At 51.3% G+C, this 22,059-nt stretch overlaps 1 protein-coding gene across 4 annotated transcripts in view; it reads left to right on the top strand.

Moving 5' to 3' along the window:
• The first annotated feature begins 467 nt into the window (after window positions 1–467).
• Window positions 468–22,059, top strand: part of MICALL2 (MICAL like 2) — a 41,274-nt gene continuing 19,682 nt past the window's right edge. The window contains exons 1-3 of one of the 4 annotated variants that reach the window (XM_075899568.2): window positions 468–1,272; window positions 16,100–16,148; window positions 19,892–20,033. In XM_075899568.2, the coding sequence (XP_075755683.2) occupies window positions 1,130–1,272; window positions 16,100–16,148; window positions 19,892–20,033 (334 nt within the window). In that variant the 5' untranslated portion in view covers window positions 468–1,129. The remainder of the gene's footprint in view (window positions 1,273–16,099; window positions 16,149–19,891; window positions 20,034–22,059) is intronic. The other 3 variants (XM_075899567.2, XM_075899570.2, XM_075899569.2) reach the window with 3 other exon arrangements.

The following is a 22,059-nucleotide window of genomic DNA, read 5'->3' as shown; positions in this document are numbered from 1 at the left end:
GCTCCAGGACCGGTGAGGAAGCTCCCTGCCCCCCCCACGCCTGGCGCGCTCAGCCAGAGCGAAGCAAGTTCCCTTGCGCCCTGGCCGGAGACCTGGCTCTGCAGCTCGCCCGGTCTCCACCTACCTGGTGCTTGTAGGTGTGTGGCCCCGCGCAGAGCCGGCAGGCAGCGCCCCCGCCCGCAGCGTTTCCCGGGACCCCTCCCACTTCCCCCACCCCTGCCGGGCTCCTGTTCCTGCTCCTTCGCCCGCTTGCCCGGGCCCCGCGGGGAGCGCGCGCGCCTGCCCCCCCCAGGCCGCAGCAGGAGTCCGGGGGCTGGGCGCTGGGGCGGAGCCGGGCCGGTCCCTGCCCCAGGGAAGGGGCTTCTCTCCCGGCGGGGGGCGCCCGGCTCCCTCCCCTCGCTCCTCCCCCGCGCTCTCCCCGCCCCCTGCCCGCAGATCCGGCCGCGGCTCGGCTCCTGGCTGCACACGCCGCGAGCTGCCGCCGGGACGGGGAGCGAGCCGCGGAGCGGGGCTGTAGGACGAGCCCGCGTCTTGGGCGGCCAGCGGGACGCGGCGGCGGCTGCCTGCGAACGGGGCTGGGAGCCGGGACGCCCCCGGACACCGACGAGCGTCTTCGCCCCCCTCCCAAGCCAAGCCGGGAGCTGGGGAGGGGTCTTGCACCAACAGCGCCTGCAAACTCCCCCCCACCCGGCATTGGCAGGGGGCTTGCAGCAGCATCGCCTGCACCCCCTAAGCTGTGACGGGGGGAGGGTCTTGCACCAGCGTCGCCTGCACACACACACACACACCCTGCAGTGGCAAGGGTCTAGCACCAGCATTGCCTGCATCCCCCCAGCAACGACAGGGGAGAGCTTGTGCCAGCATCGCCTGCCCCCCAAGCAGTGGGGTCTGGCTGCAGCGTTCCCTTTCTTGCCTGCAGAAGCCTCCTGGCCAGGGCGAAGCTGGTAGCCAAAGCAGTTTTCAGCAGTTGACGGACTTTGATCTGTAAGGAGCGAAACTGGTGGAGTTTGGAGCTCTTCAGTTCCTGGCATCTCCAAGTCCTGCTCTGGATGTCAGATTTTCCCCTTGGATCTGCCTTGCCTCTTCTGTCCTTGCCTAGCCGGTCTGTCTGCCTGGCCCCTACCCCAGCATGGCAGCTATCAAAAACTTACAGCTGTGGTGCAAGCAACAGTGTGAAGGCTACCGGGATGTCAGCATCACCAATATGACCACCTCTTTCCGGGACGGCCTGGCTTTCTGTGCTATCCTGCATCGGCACAAGCCAGAGCTCATGTGAGTAACAGGGAGCTTCAGGTAGCCCTCCTCTTCTGGGTTGATTCCTTCGAGCAGCTTGTATTTTGAGTTCTGTGCTAGATCCAAATCTGTCTCCCTCCCACATAAATCTGGTGTCTTCTCATTTGTAAACTATTTATACCACAAACAAGTAGGAGCGATGGAACTGAGGTTGTATAAATTGTTGCTCATCTTAAAGCAATTAAGATTCATTTAAAACTTCCCCTACAGAAAATTCTGGCAGAACCATGCCCTGAATGACTTAATAGCCGCTTTAGGCTTCCCATACACAATTATGTTTCTCAGCACTCAGTACGGGATCTCTGCTCTGTAGGATGGGGTTTTGGTTGGCTGGAGTGAGAGTCTTGGACAGGGAGTGGGGAGATGCATCATGGCCTTCATGTGAAACTTCAGTGCATTGTAGCCACCTGTGTGCCACTAGGCTGTTGGGGGAAAAAATTAGGCTGTGAATTAATTCTCTGTGCTGCCCTATTGCCTGGGCCCAAGGGAGACTGGGTTGGCATGCGAGTCACTGAATCTTGAAGACCAAGGTAATGAGGAGAGGAGTGGAAGAGTGTAGTGACTCCAAGTATTAATTGTGCTTCAGGCTGCCCTTGAGTGGTGTGGTCTTTGCAGGGTAGGAGCTTGCATACCATCTCTTTCCCCTCCCTCCAAGGTGCTCTCTGGAGTTTGTAGCTATTGTAGCTCAGGCCGGGTGGGAGGTAACATAAATGCCAAGTTTTTCCTAGCATTGGTGTTTCAGTGTCCGGTTAATGACAGCGCCTAGTCTTGTGCATTTTTACCCTCTGCCGTGGAGTAACTTTGTGTTCTGGGCTTGCTGAGTTCTAGCTGCATGAGAATAACAGAGTGCACAAGCGGGGTGCCAGGTTGGTCCCAAGGTAGGAGGGAAACAAGGTGGGGGGGGTCTTTTATTGGACCATCTGTTGGCGAGAGAGACAAGCTTGTTTCTCTCACCAACAGAAGTTGGTTCAATTAAAAAATATCACCTACCCTACCGAGTCTGTCTATAATGCTCATGTGTAATGGGAAGGCACTGGGTAGAGGAAGGGCTGCTTTGGCAGTCCTTTCACTGTGCTGTCATGAAAGCAGAAAACCTCCAAGCCAGTGGCTTGTTTCTCCCTATTCCTGCTTCTTCCCTCTCCTCTCCGACTTGTGAAAGGCTGGGGCTGAGCTGTAAACAGTTAAAATATGTCCCTTCTGTTGCTAAACAAGTTTAAACACCAGTTGGGGGAATGTTTGTTTAGGCTCCACTTTCCATGCTGTGCCAAATGGCAATTTCATCAGTTATTAGCTGGGCAATAAATGCAAGTTAAATAAAACAAAACAAAAACCCTGGGAATTTCCAGGCAGACTTCCATGCTGGGGAGCTTAAAAGAGCTGTGCTGGAAACCCCATCCATTGACAGCCTCTCCCTCCCCCCACCCCACGGTCTGGTCCCTGGAACAGAGTGGCTGCTTTCAGAAGAGCTCTTTGTTAACCCACAGACAGAGCTCGGGAGCTGCCTGCTTGTCCCCGACTGCTTGTTGGCAGAGCTACAGCCCAGTCCTCCAAGGGAATGGGAGCCCTCGTCTTCAAGTGACTTTGTTATGCATTAAAGGTGCCTCCGTGAGGTCAGGGTGCTCAGCCTGTTGCGCTGCTGCCGGTGGTGTCTGACTCAGCAGTGGCATCATGAAAGGGAGTGCTGGGTGCTGCCCCCAAAGTTGTGTTCTGGGTTCTTTTCACTCTTACGGTTTGCTCGTAGCAGAAGGGGTGTAAGAACAAAGCAGGGAGCTGGAGGAGAACTTCTCTGCCATAATGGTTGGCGTCCTGGGGTCCCCTTGGTAGGTCGTGTCAGTCGGGCAAAGAATTGGGCTGTCTCTTCTATTTTGGGTCTCTTCTCCAATTCCTTGGACTGTGCCTCCCGCCCAGGTTCTATGAGGCAGCCCCTTGAACAGGTGTCTGTCTTCTAGTTTAAACCTAATACACTGGTAATGCCTCCCCACATGTCTCTCCCGAGGCTCTTGGTTTCCTGGGACTTTGCCTCTGTGCCACGTGCAAATGAATGGCTTGTTTGAATGGCAGGAGCAGCCACCCTCTCTTTCTGAAACGAGTTTCTCCTCCCTTATTTGATCAGGTGCCACTGCCTTGCTGTTTGCTTCTTGCCACGTCACCATGTTTACTGACTTGGGAGTTCTTTGCGATGTTCCCCTGCCTGCCTTTAATCCAGCGTCAGTAACAGGGTCCTCAGTAGGGATGTAATAGTGTAGTCCATGAACCGATAAGCAATAGCTTATAGGTTAATGCTATAGACTACACGCATCCCCCACCCCCTACTTGCCAGTAAATTTTTTAGCAGGCTGGCCAGCAATCGGGCTAAGTCCTGGCTTGTGATGACCTACCCCTGCTGCACCTCTGCTTTTAAAGTGTATTAGGAGCCAGGTGGGCAGGCAGCCCAGCTCACACTGGGTCTGGTAGCTCAGACCCCCACTAGACGGGCTGCTGCCACTCCATGCTGCTGCCTCTTTAACAGGGGTAGCAGCACAGGGCAACAGTCAGCTGGTTTGCTGGTTTATAAACTGGCTGGTTTATAAACTGGCTCCCCTCGGGGACCTGCTCCCATCTGGCACCCTGCACTGCTGCCTCCGATACAGAGGCAGCCGCACAGAGTGGCAGGGGGCTCTTCAGGAGTGAGACTAGAGCACACTGGCTGCCGGCCCCGCCCCCAGGGACTATAGACAAGTCGACTAACCGATAAGAATTCTTGCGGTTACTCGACTATTCAGTTGACTGGTATTTAACATTCCTAGTCCTCAGAAAGGACTTACGCAAGTCCTAGCTGGCCTTGTTTGAACATGTGTCACATCATATCAAACCTGGACATCTGGGCAGGAGTTTGGCTACCTGAGCTGCAGGAAAAGGCCTCATTGGTGTCTAGATAAACTGCTTAGACTGCATTTTTGAGCAGGGGACAGACACACTTTTAAATAACACTCTCTCTCCACTAGAGCTTCAAACACTTGTGATTCCCCCTCCCCATTTTTTTGTCGAATTCTGTGCTAGATCATGTCCAGTGCAGCTCAGACAGACACGCGTTGGTTAAATTATGGCAAAGTCTTTGGCTCAGGTCTCCCCATTCATGTTAGCAATTGCAGAGTCTCACAACATAATTGCGGGTGTATGATTGGCTGGTTGAGGTGCTGCTGGGTGGGAGATGATACCCAATAAAATAATTTGTAAAATTCCCCAACACATGGGAACAATTGGGGCACACGTAGGACATGTGCACGTGTCCCCTGGTTCTTTGGAGGTTTCTGAGCTTCTGCTACTTCTGGGAAAAATCCTAGTGGGAGACTAAGCACATAAAACTGGAGACTTCCGCATGCACTAAAGTGGAACAATTAGGGTTTCATGAGCTCTGTTGTGACAGCTCATTCATGTGTATAAACCACAGATTCTCTTGATCTGTGAATCTGCAGGAATTGTTTTGCAATACATTTCCTTCTCTTGGCCTACACAGGTGACATGGTAGCACTAGAGGTATGCAGTGAAGAGGGGCTGTCTCCTGCACCAGGAAAAGTGGGGAGTAGCAGGAGACTTCAGGCTGGAAGCAAAATACAGTGTGATTCATGGTTTTCTATGCTGGAGTTTTCAGCCCGTAGGTCAGAGGGGAGGCTGGTATAACAGTCTTTTCCATCTTCCTGTTTCCGGCAAGAAAACATATGGATGGAACAATAATGCCTTCCAAATTTAGCTGAGATCAGACAGCCAGGGCAAGAGGTTCTTTGCTTTCAGTGCACAAGGCAGCCTGCGTACAACTAGAACTGCGTTCCCCACCTGCTCTGGGCTAGGGCAGGTTGGACTCTGTTAAGGAAGAAACCCAGGAGTGAATAAGTTTGGAATTAAATTCCCCTTTCGCCCCAATAGAGGAAGATTTCTCAACATCCCCTCCCCATATACACAGTGCAGACACCATTCCAGGCTGGTTTGAGTCCATGATGGGTGGGAAACGAATACAGAGAATTAATTTATTCTTGCCAGAAGAAGAAGAAGCTTCCCAGATGTGACCTCTGCAGGGTTCTCTCTTTGGGGTGTGTGAAGTTGCTAGCCCTGTTAGTGGGTGTTGAGCTGGTATGGATATAAGTCAGGGATGGATACAAATAGGGAGTGGACTGCAGCCACCCGTAGTCCATTGGGATTCCACCTGCAGCCCCTCTCCTCCGTTGGTCCCCCTCCCACATGTGCCTCTAGCGCACCTGGGCACCAGAGTGCTGCACTTACTTGCTCCTCCTTCTCCTCTCTCCCAGCCCTTTCCGAGTGCCTGATTTGCACTCCGTCCCTGCTTCTGCCCCTCCCTCCCAGAGCTGTGAGGGGAGCAGTCAGGGGGTCTGTGGGCTGCGGGTGGAGCCCTGGTGGGCTTAATGTGGCCCCTGGGCCGCAGGTTGCCCACCACTGATATAAGTGAATCTGGAAGAGCAGAGAAATTATGCTCTGTTGCTCACTCGCTCTAGTATTAATTCCAGATGTTTCGGTAGAAAGGTTTTGATTATGCTCAGTCATTTTTCCTCCCTCTTCCCTGTTGCCCTGGGTTGCTATTCTTTCCCAGGTTGCTAAATGTGTTAATAGGTCAGCATATAGGAATTTGGAGGCTGTGGCAGGCTGCAGGCTAGGTAGAGTTGCATGGCTGGAACTGGTGAGCTGTGAACAGTGGCTGCTTGCTCTTATTCTCAAGGAAAAACTTAAAAAACAACAAATAGTCTGGTAGCACTTTAAAGACTAACAAAACATGTGGATGGTACCATGAGTTTTGTGGGCATGGCCCACTTCTTCAGATGACCAGAGTGTTCGAAGTCCAGAACGAAGAATAAATAAGGAAAGGAGGGACGGAAGGCAGGGAGGGGAAAAAAATTGGAGGGTGTGGAGAAAGAGGACATTTGGTAGAGAAGTTTCTTCTTATCAGCTTAAGTTCTTATCAGCCTCTTTTAACTATTTAGTCTGTAGGATGCTATTTGCTATTTTTAAAGTTTTTCCTATTGCAGACTGGAAAACCCTTTGAAACTTCTCTACCCAATGTCCTCTTCCCCCCCTCCCCTCCAATTTTTTCCTCCCTGCCCCCCTTCCCTTATTTATTCTTGGTTCTGGACTTCCAACACTCTGGTTATCTATAGAAGTGGGTTGTGCCCACGAAAGCTCGTGATACCATCTACATGTTTTGTTAGTCTTTAACGTGCTACCAGATTATTTGTAATCTAAGTTTTTCCTGTTACAGACTAACTCAGCGACCCCTCTGAAACTTATTCTCCAGGACCTTAGCATGGTCATGATCGGCTAGCTAGAATGGGAGCAGCCAGGCAGGGTTGCTCTGGAGGGGACAAGTCTAGGAGACCAGTAGGAACAGAATGGATAGGGCAAGAGGAACCCAATCAGACTGCAACAGTAAATTTGCATATAAATGTAGAGCCATAAAATTTGCAAGTCTCTTCCTTGTTAACCTGGAAAATCAACAAACCTAAGCATTCCTGGAACCACTAGTTTAGAGAGGCCAACAGACTCTGCCTTGCCATGCAGTTTCGCTGGGCTGCTCCAATAAAAGCCGTTATCCCTCCCATCTTGTCTCTCTCTATATAGAAGACTGGAGGATGGGCATGGATTGAACTTTAGCACCTTTCAGGTTGTGCTTTGCTCTTTAGTTGCATTTTAGGTGAACCCTAAGCAAAGTAAGACTTGTAGGGCTGCACACACGTCTCTATTTGTAATCAGTTCTCCAGGACCATATCTGTGGTCTTTGAGCTGGCCTGTCTTTGTTATTGATCGGTCTGGTGAGTGTATGCATGTATGGGTACAAGCCTAGGGCTTCGCTGCCTTTGCTGTAGTAAGCACATGATATGTGGAAGAGCTGGCTGCAACAGAGACTCTGCAAGGACTCATAGACTCATAGACTTTAAGGTCAGAAGGGACCATTATGATCATCTAGTCTGACCCCCTGCACAGTGCAGGCCACAGAATCTCACCCACCCCTCTTAGAATAATCCTCTCACCTATGTCTCAGATATTGAAGCCTTCAAATACTTTGAAGGCCCCAAGACGCAGAGAATCCTCCAGCTGTGATCTGTGCCCCATGCTACAGAGGAAGGTCAAGTTTCTCCTGTGTAGAGGTCTGTGTTCTCATAAGGCCTCTGCTACAGTAATTCCTCATTTAACACTATAGGTATGTATCAGAAAATGATCGTGTTAAGTGAAAACATGTTATGCGGGGTCAATTTTCCCATTGCAAATAATGGAAAAGGTGGGGGTTGCGTTTCAAGCGGTGGTGTCTGTTGGGACCAGGACATAAGGTTGGGGGAGAAAGGGGACTGGGTTATAGCAGGGAGGGGAGGTGTTTGGCTCTGGGGAAGGGAAGCGGAGGAGAGGGGAGGGGGATTGGGTTGGGAGTATGCCCCTGTGATGGGTCTGCCAGGACCCGCACTGCATCCGGCGAGGGGGGGTTGCTAGGGAACGGCGCGGCGAGCGGCGGACCTTCCGCTCTTTGCAAGGAGGCGGGGGAAGCCCCGCACAGCCGCCGGCAATGGGCCAGCTGGGGAAACGCAGCTGCCAGCCTGCAAGCGGGGGTGGAGAAGAGGGCGCAAGGTGTCCGGCAAGGGGGAGTCAGTGGGGAACAGCGCGGCGAGCGGCAAACCCTTCGCCGCTTTGCAGGGAGGGGGGGGAGAAGCCCTGCACAGCCGCCGGCAACGGGCCGGCTGGGAAAATTGTGTTATTCTGCGGACGGTCGTGTAATTCAAAAAAACGTTCCCTAAAAAAAAAAATCGTGCTATCGCGAAAACATGTTAAGCGGGCCCGTGTTAAATGAGGAATTACTGTACTTGCAAAGGATCCTTTACGCTGGAAAGGTTGCCCTGTTCCTAGGGAATCCCTTACAGAGAGGGCTGGCTACTCTCTGGGCCTCTCTCCACAGGCAGCCTTTGGGTTGCTTCCTGTTCTCAAGTCTCCGGGTGAGCCGCGGTGGAATCCCATTGTGCTGCTGTGTAGCCTCTGAGGGGCATGTAGGAGCAGACAGGATCTTCCGGAAGGAAACACCTGTGCTCGGGAGGAAAAGCCTCTCAGGTCCCATGCTGCAGCTGTGTGCTGATGATAGGGCTGGAGTAGAGGCATGCTGTTGAGCTCCTTGGGATCGGGGGCATCTCAGCCAGCTACATGAAAACTTGGTATAGGGGCTCAAAGCTGCGTTTTCCTGAGCAGACAAACTCTGTTCTTCCCCACTGCCCTACACCTTCCACTGCGGTGCAGTAAATGCGTCTGCTTTTTAGGGATGTTAAATATCGGTTAATTGAATAGTCGATTAAACCTCACGGATTCTTATCGGTTACTCGACTATACTGTAGTCTCTGGGGGTGGGGCCGCCAGCCAATGTGCTCCAGCCCCATTTCCAAGGAGCCCCTTGCTACACCGCGCTGCTTCCTCTGTATCAGAGGCAGCAGTGTGGGGTACCAGGCGGGAGCTAGTCTGTGAGAGGAACCAGTTTAAAAACCAGCTCCCTTTGCAGACCGGTTGCCTGTCGCCCTGTGCTGCTGCCTCTGATACAGAGGCAGCAGTGCAAGGTGGCAGCAGCCCCTGTCTGGGGGTGTGGAGTGGAGTCTGAGCTCCCAAACCCAACACGAGCCGGAACTGAGTGCCCACCCGGCTCCTAATATACTTTAAATGCAGAGCCACAGCAGGGTTAGGTCCCAGACCTGGTACAAGCCAGGACTGAACCAGGCTGCTGACCAGCCTGCTAAAAAATTTACTGGTGGGGGGGAAGGGATTGCATGTAGTCTATAACATTTAACCTATATGCTTTTGCTTATTGGTTAATCAACTCTACTATTACATCCCTACTCTTCTTTGCTTCCTAATGAACTCAACCAACTAGCCAAGGTGGGAAGCAGTGTTTGGAGTAGAGGATGTGAAGAGGAGAGTCAGGTAGCCAAATAGCCTGGCTGTATACATTCTCTCCAGTGAACTGCAAGCAGATTTCTCAAGAATCTTTCAGCAAAGAGAAACCCAAATCCTTACTTCTGCCATATAGACTTGATATTGTCCCCACGGTGACTGGTGCCAGGGCCGGATTAAGGCATGGGCTAGCCGGGCAGCTGCCCGGGGCGCCAACCTATGGGGGAGTGCCTGATGACAGCTGTAAGGGGCACGCAGGGCCCTTTATAGCTGCCATCAGGCACCGCGTGCCCGGATCGCGGGCTGCAGCAGCTCCCTGCGGCCACCCTGCAGCAGTCACCTGGGGCGGGGGCTGCATTAACCCCCGCAGGGCCGGCCAGCAGCGCCCTTCCCCCCATGACCGCGGGGCCCTGCACGGCCAGGCTCGGGCCGCCCCGCCCCGGGCAGCCCTGGACTACATGCCAGGGGTGGTAGCCGGGCTGGGCACGTGCATCCTGCCACTGCCAGCTCTGCGCGCCCTCCCCCACGTGCAGGGGCAGGGCCACAGATGCACCCTCCCCCACCCCAGGGTGCCAGAATGGCTCAGTTTGGCCCTGACTGGTGCCAAGGAAGCTCAGAGAGGCAGCCTCGTGAGACAGGGTGGCAGGAAATGTGACTGATGCTAAATAAAGGAATCTAGCATTATGTGAAGCCTCAGGCATGGATATTTTTCTGGCATGCCCCACCTCTGTGCTTTAGCAGGTTGAAAGTTAGTTGGGATTGGTCCTGCCTAGAGCAGGGGGCTGGACTTGATGACCTCCTGAGGTCTCTTCCAGCTCTGTGGTTCTATGAGAGCAAAGCCTGATCCTGCCTTGTCTCTGTGGTGTCTTTCCATTGCTCAGTGCAGTCTAACTGGGCTTGCTGGGGAGGACACATTCCCTGGGCTTCTGGTCTGTCTTCCTTAGCACTGTGAAGCTGGGGATGGAAAACGACTGCTGGGTTGTCTTGTCCAAGTCCTGCCCATCCTGAGTTTTTCCTACAGAATATTCTTAAGTGCTTTGTCCAGCCTGGCTTTAAATGACTCGAGCCACGAGTCTCTTTTTGGCAGGTGTAAGCTGATGGTCAGGGCAGTGTGTGTGTGTGTGTGTGTGTGTGTGTGTGTGTGTGTGTGTGTGTGTGTGTTATACACCTGAAACTTCAACTGCTGAGACCGGGGTCCCTTCGCAGCGGGCAACCTGGAGAAGGTTGACGGGCACCCCGAGAAGTTTACAGGGAAAGCTTATTACACCTCAGATTTCAGCTGCTAGGATACAGGATCCCTTCGCAGCGGGCAGTCTAGGGAAGACTGAGAGATGCCCCGATGGATCTGTCACCTGGGAGTGACACGATCCAAAACGCCCAAGCTCTTCCTATACCTGTCCCTTATGACCGGCTGAAGTTCTTTTAAATTGTGTTTGGTTCTGTTACAGCAACTGAAGGAGTCAGGTTAAAGCTTAAACAGTAACTATTTTATTGTTACAGGGTAAACTTAGCTGTTAAATGCTACTACTGTGTTACAGATAACACAGCCACTACAAAGGACAGGACAGAAATTACACTAATAAGTCACTTACAGGTACCATGAGACCCTTTTGGTTCTCTGAGCTCTTATTAAATGCATGCAAAATAGACACCTAGCAGGTATATATTCTCACCCCTGCGTTCCAGACTTGGTGTGGCCAGCGTCTTTCTCTCAATCCCTCGGGAAGAAGTAGGGCGAGGTTGGGTGTCTCACAGACCTTGGGAGACAATCAATACCTGCCAGCAGGTGTAGATGATTGGAGCTCAAATGGGGTGGGCTACTAAACCCCTCTTTATATCCCTTGGGTCACATAGGCTTCTTCCTGGTCTCAAGTGGCCAATTAGGAAAAATAGCTTTGAATGCCAAGTTTCCCACAAAGGGTGCAAAGCATAAGTCACATCTGGGAAAATGCAGACAATAGGCACCTCTGGTATGTGATGGGCAAAGATTCCTCTCCTAGGACAGTGCAGGCGTGTCAACTACTGGTACTAGCCATTAGGGCGACGGGAGGCCCGGGGTCGTCAGCTAGCCCATTTACTGTCTGGTTTCTGTTTATGGTAGAGTCAGGGATAGGCAGTACGCCTGGGTTTCCAGGGCATCAAAGGCTGACTGCCTTTCTCTTGCTCTCTGGGGGGAGGGGGGGAGGAAACCAAGATGGGGTTCATGTCTGGCTACAGCAGGTTATTTCACAATCGAACAGTGTTATCTTCAGTCTATCTTTGCAGTTCCTACTGGGGTGAGAGCAGCAAGCAGCCTGTGGAAAGGGGCAAGCAAGCTGTGCATGCTGTTATCCACGGCGTGGAACAGCTGTTGTATCCACGTGCATTTGGTTGTTAATCTGACCGACTGGTGTGATCCAAGCTCTCCATTGGGCTTGGGAGAGTGAGAGGGGAACTTGTGACTGACTTGCTCCCTGAGGTGGAGGTAGGAGGGACCCACACGGTTTGGCTGAGATGAAGCAGGATGATTTTCATTGTTGTCTCAGCAATGCAGTCAGCTTCCTTATGAATGCAGAATAATATTTTAAGCCACTATCACCAGGCAGGAAAATACCCACCCAGGAGTTCACTTGGGCAGGCATGAATGGGATGGTTTGGCAGGTCTTTCTCCTTTCTCCAGCCTGGTGGTGGAGGACTCTGGGATGCTCCTTGTCTTTGTGCATTTCTTGGGGGAGTTCAGAAGTGAGATTTCACCATCAAGTGGCAGCTTATTCTGCCTCTGCCAGGCTCAGCAGTTCCTGTGGGTAAACGCTCAGTGCTCCATGGAAAGTGGGAGAAATAGAGAAGAGATGGTGATCTGTGCCTTGGAAGACAGGAAATGATTTAAAAGACAAGCTACTCTGATCACTTTGAAATCTGAAATCAGCAACTGGAATTTTTCAAACCCCTCTGTTATTGAAGGACAAATCTCACTGTAATGTTTGAAGCAGGCGATTGTCATGTATTTTAAGGGATGTCCCTTATTTGGTGCCTATCATTTGTCTTGTATGAATTATATAAAGGACACACTTTGTCCCATGTTTTCAGTAGCAGTCATGCAGATGACTCTGACTGTGAGATGTATCCATGCATTTTTGCCACATATAGAACAGTGTGTGGCAGCTTCATTCGGGAGTTTTCATGTACTCATGCTTTGTTCCCTTTAAATAGAAGTGGTTGCCCGAGTTTGGGGAAATGTATGAATTGGTGTTTAAGGGAAGGCTGTTTAAGAATTTAAGAAAACCCAGAGTTTTGGCCTAAATGTTTGCAAAATGTCATATGAATAACTTGTTACCTTGTAATTAATGAGAAATTTCCCTGCATGCTTTATACATTCTGTTGCAGTGTTTCTAACCTAAACTGTAGCACTGTGACAACTGGAGAGAGTGAAACTGACTACAGGTTGAACCTCTCTAGTCCAGCACCCTCAGGACCTGACTAGTACCAAACCAGAGAATCTGCTGAACCATAGGAGGTCAATATTGTCTAGCAGCATTACCGACACTTTCGCTGCTTCCTGGGCTCTTAGAAGACATTATACTGGGAAATTAGAGCTAAGCAACAGCACAAAGCACTGAGAGCCAGGACTGGTGGCTATAAACAAACCTTATGGGACTGCACGAAACTCGGTCACACCCACGATAAGTGAACATCCAGCTCACTAAAATCATGCCGGACCATGGATGTTGCCGGATCAGAGCGTGTTGGACTAGAGCAGGGGTGTCCAAACTTTTTTTAAAGAGGGCCAGATTTTATGAAGTGAACATGCGTGAGGGCCGACCATTTTGCCTGACATTCTTTGAACCATTAAAATTAAACGCAAATGAACTATTTTATGCAAAGTTTATTGCAAACGGCATACTTTTCATTTCGTCACATGGATGACAAATCTAAACAGGTGTTAAATCACTCTGCCTTTCATATCTGAAGGCCAGATGAAAAAAAATCCAGGAAGCTGAAATATATGTCAGGAACATTGTAAAGTACATTACATATTATTGGTAATAAAGGTTGTCTGTCAACTTTTAAGTTCAAAAAATATGAATAGGAACATAACACCAAGTATACATGTTGTGTCCAAATATATTTATAACTGATTTAGACCAACTGACATTAACTGAGATTTTACAATGTATTCATCTCAATACATATGGATTCGTTGGGGGCCATAAAAAATAGATATTGCCAAATTACCTGTGGGGCCGTATTAAACCGGAACACGGGCCGCAATTGGCCCGCGGGCCGGACTTTGGACATGCCTGGACTAGAGAGTAGTAATAAAAGTGGCACTGTCTGCCACTATTCAGGCTGAGAGAACCATCAGCATCGTGAATAGAAAGAGAACTAGATTTCATTGATGTCTGCTTTCTTAGGGTATGTTTATGCTACACCGCTTTTGTCGACACAACCACGTCACTTGGATCTTGTCTACACTGGCAGGTTTTGTTGCCAAAACCTGCCTTTTGGCAACCAAACAGGGAGAGCATTTATACTACAATGTGACTTTTGTTGGATAAAACACTCAGTTTTGGCAACAAAAACTTCCACCCCTGCAAGAGATTTTTGTCTTTTCCCCTCCCTTTATTGTTGACAAAGAGTCAATATGTACTAAGGATGGTAAGAGGTGAGTTATTCGATAATTGTGTAGTCAACAGAATTTGTATTGACTACACGATTAATCGATACGGGAAGAAGTGCTCAGTCCTGGCTCGCACCAGGTCTGGGAACTACCCCCCCTGCGGCTCTGCTGTTTAAATGTGGTAAGAGCTGGGTAGGCAGGCAGGCAGCCCGACTCCTACTACATTTAAACTGCAGAGCTGCAGTGGTCATATATTCCAGACCCGACGCGACCCAAGACTGAGCTGAGCTGCCTTCCTGGCTAGAACAGCCTCTGTCTGCGGGGGCCTAGGCTGGCCACAGATAGAGGCTACTTTGGCAACAGCCCCTGTCTGCAGGAGGTCCCAGTGAAGAAATGGGACCTCCTGTGAACAGGGGCTGCTGCTGGAGCAGCCTCTGCCCGCGGCCAGCCTGGGCTGCTGCAGACAGGAGCTGCTTTGTGACAGCTTCTCCCGGCCACACTGCTGCCTCTAATACCTGCTTTTAATCTGGCTCCCCCCAGCACTGGCTCCTGTCCCCCCCACCTTTGCTGCCTCTGATAGAGAGGCAGCAAAGTGTGTGTGAGGGAATGCGAGTAGTTGACTCAGCTAACTGATTAGATTAGGCTTATCAGTTAGTAGACTACTTGCTTACATCCCTAGTGTGGACTCTTCTGGTTTTTTTGTGGGGAGAACTGGCTTCTGCTGGTATCCCATAGTGCCTGCCCTGAAGGCTCTGCTCAGTGTCTTGTGATCTTTGCTGCCCTGCAGGCATGCACCCCTCCCCTTTCAAAGCATTGGAAGTATCTGGCAGCTGAGTGAGCTGCTCTGTTTGGGGAACAAACAAAAAACAAATCACTGGAATGCTACTGTTCGGCTGCTGCAGGGGAAGGGCTGAAGAGACCGCTGTGCTGCTTTGACATTCCTCAGCCGGGAGAGCTCACAGAGCTACGAGGGAATCCCAAGAAGCGCAGGGATCAGCTCTTCCTTCCCACAACACTGCACTGTGGGATGCTTACCCACACTGCTTTGCTCTGTCTGTCAATGGGGAGCTAGCAAGGTGGCCATGAAATGTCGACAGTGGGAAGAAAAAAAAGGTTTTCATCGGTTTTTACTTTTGGTGATTTTTGCATATTGATAGCCCTTTTGTCACCAAACCTTCCCAGTGTAGACATAGTCAACAATTCAGGCATTGTAAACACTCTGTGTCTGCCCTTTTGCTGACATAAAATTCCCACCCCCTTGCCAAGGTTTTTGTCGTGGAGGGGCGTGTGTTCAAATACCTGTGAATAACTAAAGCTTTTTTGCTCAATTTCCAGTGTAGACAAAGCCTTTTTGAGTGTTGTATCACAGGGGAAAATATTTCTTGCTCGGACTCAAGTCATGTAACAGCAGAGAATGGCTCGGGGGACAGGATTTGAATCTAGAACTTAGATCTGCCTCTCCCTGCGATCACAGGAGGTAGATGTGCCATAGAAGTTCACAATATTCACCGCTTTTCTGGGGGAGAGGCAGACTCTGGCTGCCCAGCTGCTGGAGGACGAGAGCCCAAGTGCCATGTGGGAAGTCTCAGGGGCTCTTAATTCTGACGGAGGGGCGGGGACCTGCACATATGACCATTTGGGGAATGTGATTGCTACAGGAGGAGTGATGATAATACCAATACAAGAGTTGTGCTTTGTCCACAGCAGCTGTCTTTGGGGGTTGCTGGGGAATGGGGAGCAAGGATTTCATAAAGGCAGGAGGTAAAAGCCTTCTCCTCTCCCACACTGCAGAAGCCTTGAATCTGTGTAGCATGGTTGACGGGCGTGGCATAGCCCACTGTGTGTGTGATACAGACACGGGGCGGGGGGAGGCCAGCCCTGGAAAATGGGAGTCGAAACAGTGCTCTAGTTCCAGCTGTCAGGACAGTCCCCACCCGCACAGACGGGTCTCCCATGCTGAGCTCACACCTTTGTCCAGGGCTGCTGTGGGTTAGTTAATCCACCTCCTTGCAGCTGTGTTGATGGGAGAGCTCCACCCATAGCACTGTCTACACTGGGGGGTTAAGTTGGTTTATCAGTGTCGCTCAGGGGTGTGGATTTTTCACACCCCTGCTCAATAAATCTGTAGCATAGACCTGAACTCCAGTGGAGCCCAGTACAGTTCCTCTCCCTGGAGGCAGTCAGAGTGGGAAGGAAGCTGCCATTCTCCTCTGAAAGAGCCAGGGTCCTGGGGAGCAGGGACAGACGCTGCGTGTGCGGGACTGCCAATGCTGCGCTAACAGCACTCTCTCTCCTTCTGCGTTTCAGAAACTTCAACATCCTCAGTAAGGAAAACGTCTATGAGAACAACCACTTGGTAAGTGGCGTTTGCGGTTCTGCTCTCTGCTGGTAGCCAGCCCGTGCTATGCCTGGGGCAGCCAGTTTCCACTGTGTGCTCGGCATGGAGTGAGCCACAGTTCACCAGTGGTGACTCCGTGAATGGCGCATGTTAAAACACCGCATGCTCAAACCCGCTGGCTTGTTCTACGGGCAGCCGATGGGGTGACTCATAGTGTCCCAACTTCCCCTGCTATTGTACAGCACCCAGCCCTTCAGCTTTCTTACCTGGGTGAGTGCTGTCACCTTTGTTTAGACAGGCATCCCCAGACAGGGGCTTTCTCGATTGCTCCATCTTCGCTGGCTTCTCAGTTGGAGAGGAGGGGGAGAGCTCTCTTGTGGAGTAAGCAGAGATGAAAGGCACATTGGAAGGGGCGTGCGGTGGTCAGCTTTCAGCAGTTGAAGTGCTCATGGACACTATAGCACGGAGTAGAGGCAGAGGCTTGTGTGTGAGAGAGAGTGAGGGCAGCATGTTGCTGCTCCAAGAATCGGGCACCAGGGCTAGCCGCCTGCCCTGGGCCATGTAGGACTCCTCTCTTGTAACCAGTGCGCACTCTCATTTTTTTCCCATCCATGTGCAGAATAAATTGTATGTGCACCAAGGCATGGGTGGATGTGCACCACCATAAAAACGCTGTGGTACGCTGTGCTACTCAGCTGGGTGGCATTTGACTCTCTCCTGGGTGGCTGCCCAAGTGCTCAGCTTCCCGGAAACACTGCTTGTAACCCTCACCCGGTCCAGCCCGTGCTCCGGCTCCAAGCAGAGAACAGCCATGCTACTGTGGGGCTTCGGAGGAGGTGCTGCAGGGTGAATGCTGAGATGGGGAGCGGTTTGGGAGCTGAAAACTAAGGGGATGACTGAGCTCTCCTCTACCATCCTCAATAAAGGTATTGGGAGGAGTGCTCCGTTCCTGTCGTCTCTGGGAGCTCCCCCGGCAATTGTCTGGGACAGGCTTTGGGGGGCGGTGTGCTCTGTGTACCGAAGGAGCAGGCCCACGTTTCCCCATTGCCCCTGATGTGGCCATGGACTCCTTGCGGGGTGCCAGAATGTAGATGCTGCCTTGCCCTCTGCCTGCCTGAGCAGGGAGACCACAGGGAGCCAGGGCAGGAGGGCGGGGGGTTGGAGGAGGGAGAAACCTCCAGGAAAGAGATGCATTAATGCACTGGCTGTGTGCTGCTTTCAAGAGATCAAAAGGGGACTGGTGGATAGCGTGAGGCACAAGGAAGGGGCCTCTGGCTTTATCCTGCCACCCCCACACCCTGCAGAGTTAAATGTTGAGAGAAGGTGTCCCTCTTGGATTTGCTGCTGCAGCTTGGGGACAGGGCAGACTCGGGCGGCGGTTTCCTTCCTTCCTCCATGAAGAGATAGAGCTCAGATCACCCACCCGCTCCCTGGGCTGGCTCCACAAACCAAGCGTGGGACGAGTCCTTGAAGAAAGGAATTTTCCCTTCCTTCCTCTGTAAAAGATGGGCTGCCAATTCAGCTGCTGTTCCCTTCCGGGCTGGCAGCGGCCCATGCTCGCTTCACATCAAACTGCCATTCCAGATGGGCCTGGGTGGTTGGGGTGTGGGACTCAGCAAGGCTGCTGCGAAGTTCTGGATGGCTGTTAGCTTCTTGTGGCTGGCGGCTTTCCGTCGGTCTTTCTTTCTGTGCAATGGGCCTCACAAGCTGCCTCGGTTGGTTTTATGAATGAAAATATCTGTGTGCCTCCTGTGTCCGTATTGTCTCTCCTCTCCGGTGCCAGCCCGTCGGTCTCCCCCTCTGTGTCTTTCTCCATATCTTGGCCTCTGTCCTCTTCATGTCCTTTGTTTTTCAGTCTCTTCTCCCCCCTTTTGCTGCTATAAGGAAGCCTGTCTCTGTGCTAATGGGACTCTGACGAGGGCAGCCCATGCCCCTCTGCACCACCCGACTGACGCTTTGTTGGCACTTGTGAATGCCTGTGGGACGTGTAGGGGAGTAACTACTCCCACAGCTGTTTCTTCTGCTGTTGTTCAGTTCCTGCTGCTGCCTTGCTGCTCACAGGCTTCTTTGCTGGGGCTTTATTACACAACTGGAAAAATCTGTTCCAGGCTGAAACTTGCCATACAAGGTCTTGAGGCGAGGAAGAATGTGTCTTTCCCCAAATGCCAAAAAATAAACAGAGGCTGTTTGTGTTACTGGAAGGGAAACATGTAAATAAGGGGAAGATGTTTGTTCGTTTTCCTACACTACTATTGGGAGGCAGTGTGGCCTAGTGAAAAGAGAGCATTTGACTGCGACTTGGGAGATCTATTCCTGCGTCTGCTGCTGGCTGACCTTGAGCAAGTCACTTCATGGCTCTGTGCCTCAGTTTCTCCATCTCTAAAAGATTTTTCTCCCTCTCTGTAAAGCATGTTGAGACAATAGGAGCTGAGAGATTGGATGGGGTCAATTCCTACTGGCCGGTTCTTTCTGGCCAATAGGAGTTGAGGATTGGGCTGGGGCTGGGGAGATCACACAAAACCTCCCCCTCCCTCCCTCCAGAGCAGAGAGCCACTGGACTGAGCTTTAAATCTGCAGCAGCTGTGTGCCTGAGGGTCCCAGCAGAGAGAACTGTGGGCCAGATCCAGGCCCTGGGCCGTATTTTGCCCAGCCCTGAGTTAGACCCTGTCTTAAAGACTTTCATCCTTTGTTTCTGCTGAGGCCCTGTGTCTGCTCTCTGAAAAGCTAAGCTCCCATTGGGGTCTTTCCATTAAGAGGGGGATATTCCAACAGATAGGGTACATGAGCCAGGTCTGGAAGCCAGGAAGAATTATGGGCAGCTAAGGTCCTTGGCAAAAGCTCTGTGGGGACGTAGAAAGACAGTAGGTGCAGGGATATTGCTCTTTTCTTTGGTCCCCTTAAGTGTCGTCCTCAGTGTTGGGAAAAAGAGTTGCTCAGAGTTTCTTTACTTCTGTCTGTCTAGCACTAGTACATGCTCTCCAGGGCTGCCCTAAGTACCTGGCTTGGTAGGCAGCACTGAAGTAGGTAACATGAATTAGAAATGCACGATTTGAACAGAGACTTGGGAACCAGGAAGTCTTTGAATCTAATATTGCTTCTGGCTCCGTTGGCGACCTTGGCCAAGTAGGTCCATTTAACTGCATTAACTCGCAGGGGGAGGACTTTGGGAAGCTGACTGTTGGCAGTGACTTTGGAGTGAAAAGCTCTGCATAAACACCAGGAGTTTGTTGACATGGCGAGTTAGAGCTTGGCACGCTAGGGTGTGAATCTACAACACACTAGCTTGCTGCGCGTTAACTTGCTGCGTAGGCAAGACCCGAGAACCACTGCTTCCCAAAACCCCTCTAAAGGGAGCATTAAGGGGAGGACTGAAACCTGCAAGCCAGGCCTGATGGTCCCACTCAACACGTCCAGCTCGGCCTTCTCCATTGGGCTGCAACCCCTCTTCTCTACAAAAGAGCATGTATCCATCTACCGAGAGCAACACCCTTCCAAGGAAGAGCAGGGGAAACCCAGCTGAGTTCCAGTGGAGTGAGCTGGCAGCAGCCTGTCATGGCTCAAAGTGGTGACTGTCAGAGTTCCCGTAAGGGCTATGTAATGTAGGAGCTGATCTAGTCCAGCTGTTCCTCTGTATAGCTCTGAGCCAGAGGAGTCTATGTGCTGTGGTGCTTCCTTACCTTGAGTCTCTTACTCCTGGTGGCTGGCTGACTGCGCCGGTCACTGGGCGAGCACAAACCCCTTCCCTTCTGTTCCCACTTCAGGCATTTCAAGTGGCTGAAGAACAGCTGGGCATTCCTGCTTTGCTGGATGCTGAGGATATGGTGGCTCTGAAGGTGCCGGACAGGCTGAGCATCCTCACTTATGTCTCCCAGTATTATAACTATTTCCACGGACGGTCGCCAAGTGAGTAGCCCCACACTAGTGTGCCAGGTGCCCTGCACAGGGCGGAATTCTGCCTGGTCCTCCTACCCCTGCCCACCAGTCTGCAGTGGGGAAGTCGGCAACCTATAAGCAAATCAGAGAGTTGTTATGATCTCCTGTGTGCATGCATCCTGACCATCCCCCGCACACAAGACACAGGGGCTTGTGGTAAACATGGAGCCCAGTGTTGTAAAATCCCATGTAATTGGTTAACCAGTTAAATGTGAATTTATTTAATATTTAACCGGCTAATTAATTAAGGAGAGACCGCTGTGCCCAGGCTGGAGCGGCCCTCACCCCCAGCCTATCCCAGACAGGGCCTGCTCTGAATGTCCAGAACAGCCACGAGGCGCTGGGCCTGTCATGGACAGGGGCTGCTCCAGACCCTGTCCATGGTGGGCCCCCTGGGTCTGGAGCAGCTCCCCCCCCCCCAGTTAACTGGTTAACCTTTCATATCCCTAGTGGAGAATGAAATGCCTGTTGACACTCCCAGGCAAAAAGCTACTGCAGAGGCTGAGTGTCTGTATGCTTCCACAGGTATAGGCTATCCCCATGTGAGCACAGTTATACCAGTATAATTGATCTGCACTAGGGCATTTGCCAACATGGCTGTGTCAGTGTAAAATCTCCCCCCGCGCTGGCATAGTTCCACAGTAAAACTTTTAAGTGTAAACTAGGCCCAAGGGCTTCAGAGATTATTACACTCGTATAACTGAATGCAAAATAAATACCATCAGTCAGGATTTACATGCACATTATGATAGATCTGGTTTGTATCTGGCTTTAAATGATACTATTACATGAAATAATACAACAAGCCAGACTGATGGGTTCTCTGAAGAATGTTTTGGAGAGGTGAGGCTTGGGGCCTGAATATAGAGGTCCAGTTACAGAACTGGGATCTGCATTGTAAACATGGTTGTTTTTTTCCAAACAGCTAAATGTTCTCTTGCCCTTTTTCCTCCCCGCCCTCCTGGTCTTGTCTCTTTAAATCCATGTCAAAAAGTGAAAGACAGCCAGACTCTGGAGCAATGTCCCCTCTAATTTTTTCTGTCCATGTGTGAATTTTTTCTGTCCCTGTGTAGAATAAATTTTTCTATGGGCACCGAGGTATGTGTGACTGTGCACCACCAGTAGGAACAAAAGATCTAGCTGTGGTGCTCTGCTAATCAGCTGGGCAGCATTTGAATCTCTCCTGAGCGCCTGCACGAGCGCAGAGCTTACAAGGAACACTGCTCTGGAGTGCTTGTGCTGAGTGGTGGGCTGTGTGCCAGTTTGGGGGTCTCTCCAGAGGGAGCTCGCCTACCACATCATTAAACACTCCACATTTTTGTACTCTCCAGCGTCCTACAAAATGTATGTTTGTGCTGAGAACATTGGGGTAAGTGTGTATGTCCAAGCCCACAGGCCTGCCAGGAATGCGCCCTCTGACCTGCAGCAGACTGTGAATTCCAGGGGCAGCGACCTTTTGCCCTCAACGTCCTGTTTATTGCATATTCCTGCTAGACACCACTCCTTCTCTGCAGCCCCGAAACCAGAGAATGGCTGATGTGTACTGAGGTTTTGCAGGACTGAAGCGTCCTTTGCTTGCACAGGGTTCTTGGAATGGCAAGTTGGAATCTAGACCTTTCACTGTGACCCTGCTGGTCCCTGCGGTGAAATTGCACTTGCTATTTGTTTGGATCGCTTTCCTGAGCCGCCTTTGGAGGAGGCAACTTTCATACAGCACCATGAATCACTCACCCTTTCTCTTGCCCCATTCCCTCTCCTGAAGTATTTATAGCTCTTTTTTTGCAGATGGCTGTTCCTTCATTCGGCCGTTAAAACCAGAATTGCAGCTAGAATAATTTTTTGTCCCACAGAAAGCATGGTTCTTCCACCACTATGTGGCTAACATGGATGCTGGTGTGGAGGGAAAAGAACAGACCTGCAAGATGGACTAAATAACAGAGCCTGTCACATTGGGCCAGGGTCTGTTGTCATGACCGTACTGTAGAGCTAATAAAGG

The sequence above is a fragment of the Pelodiscus sinensis genome, chromosome 15, assembly GCF_052426305.1.
Source record: "Pelodiscus sinensis isolate ZL-2025 chromosome 15, ASM5242630v1, whole genome shotgun sequence".
In the NCBI taxonomy this organism is placed as follows: Eukaryota; Metazoa; Chordata; order Testudines; family Trionychidae; genus Pelodiscus; species Pelodiscus sinensis.
Note: the sequence above shows the minus strand (reverse complement) of the source record. Positions and strands in the feature narration are given on the sequence as shown.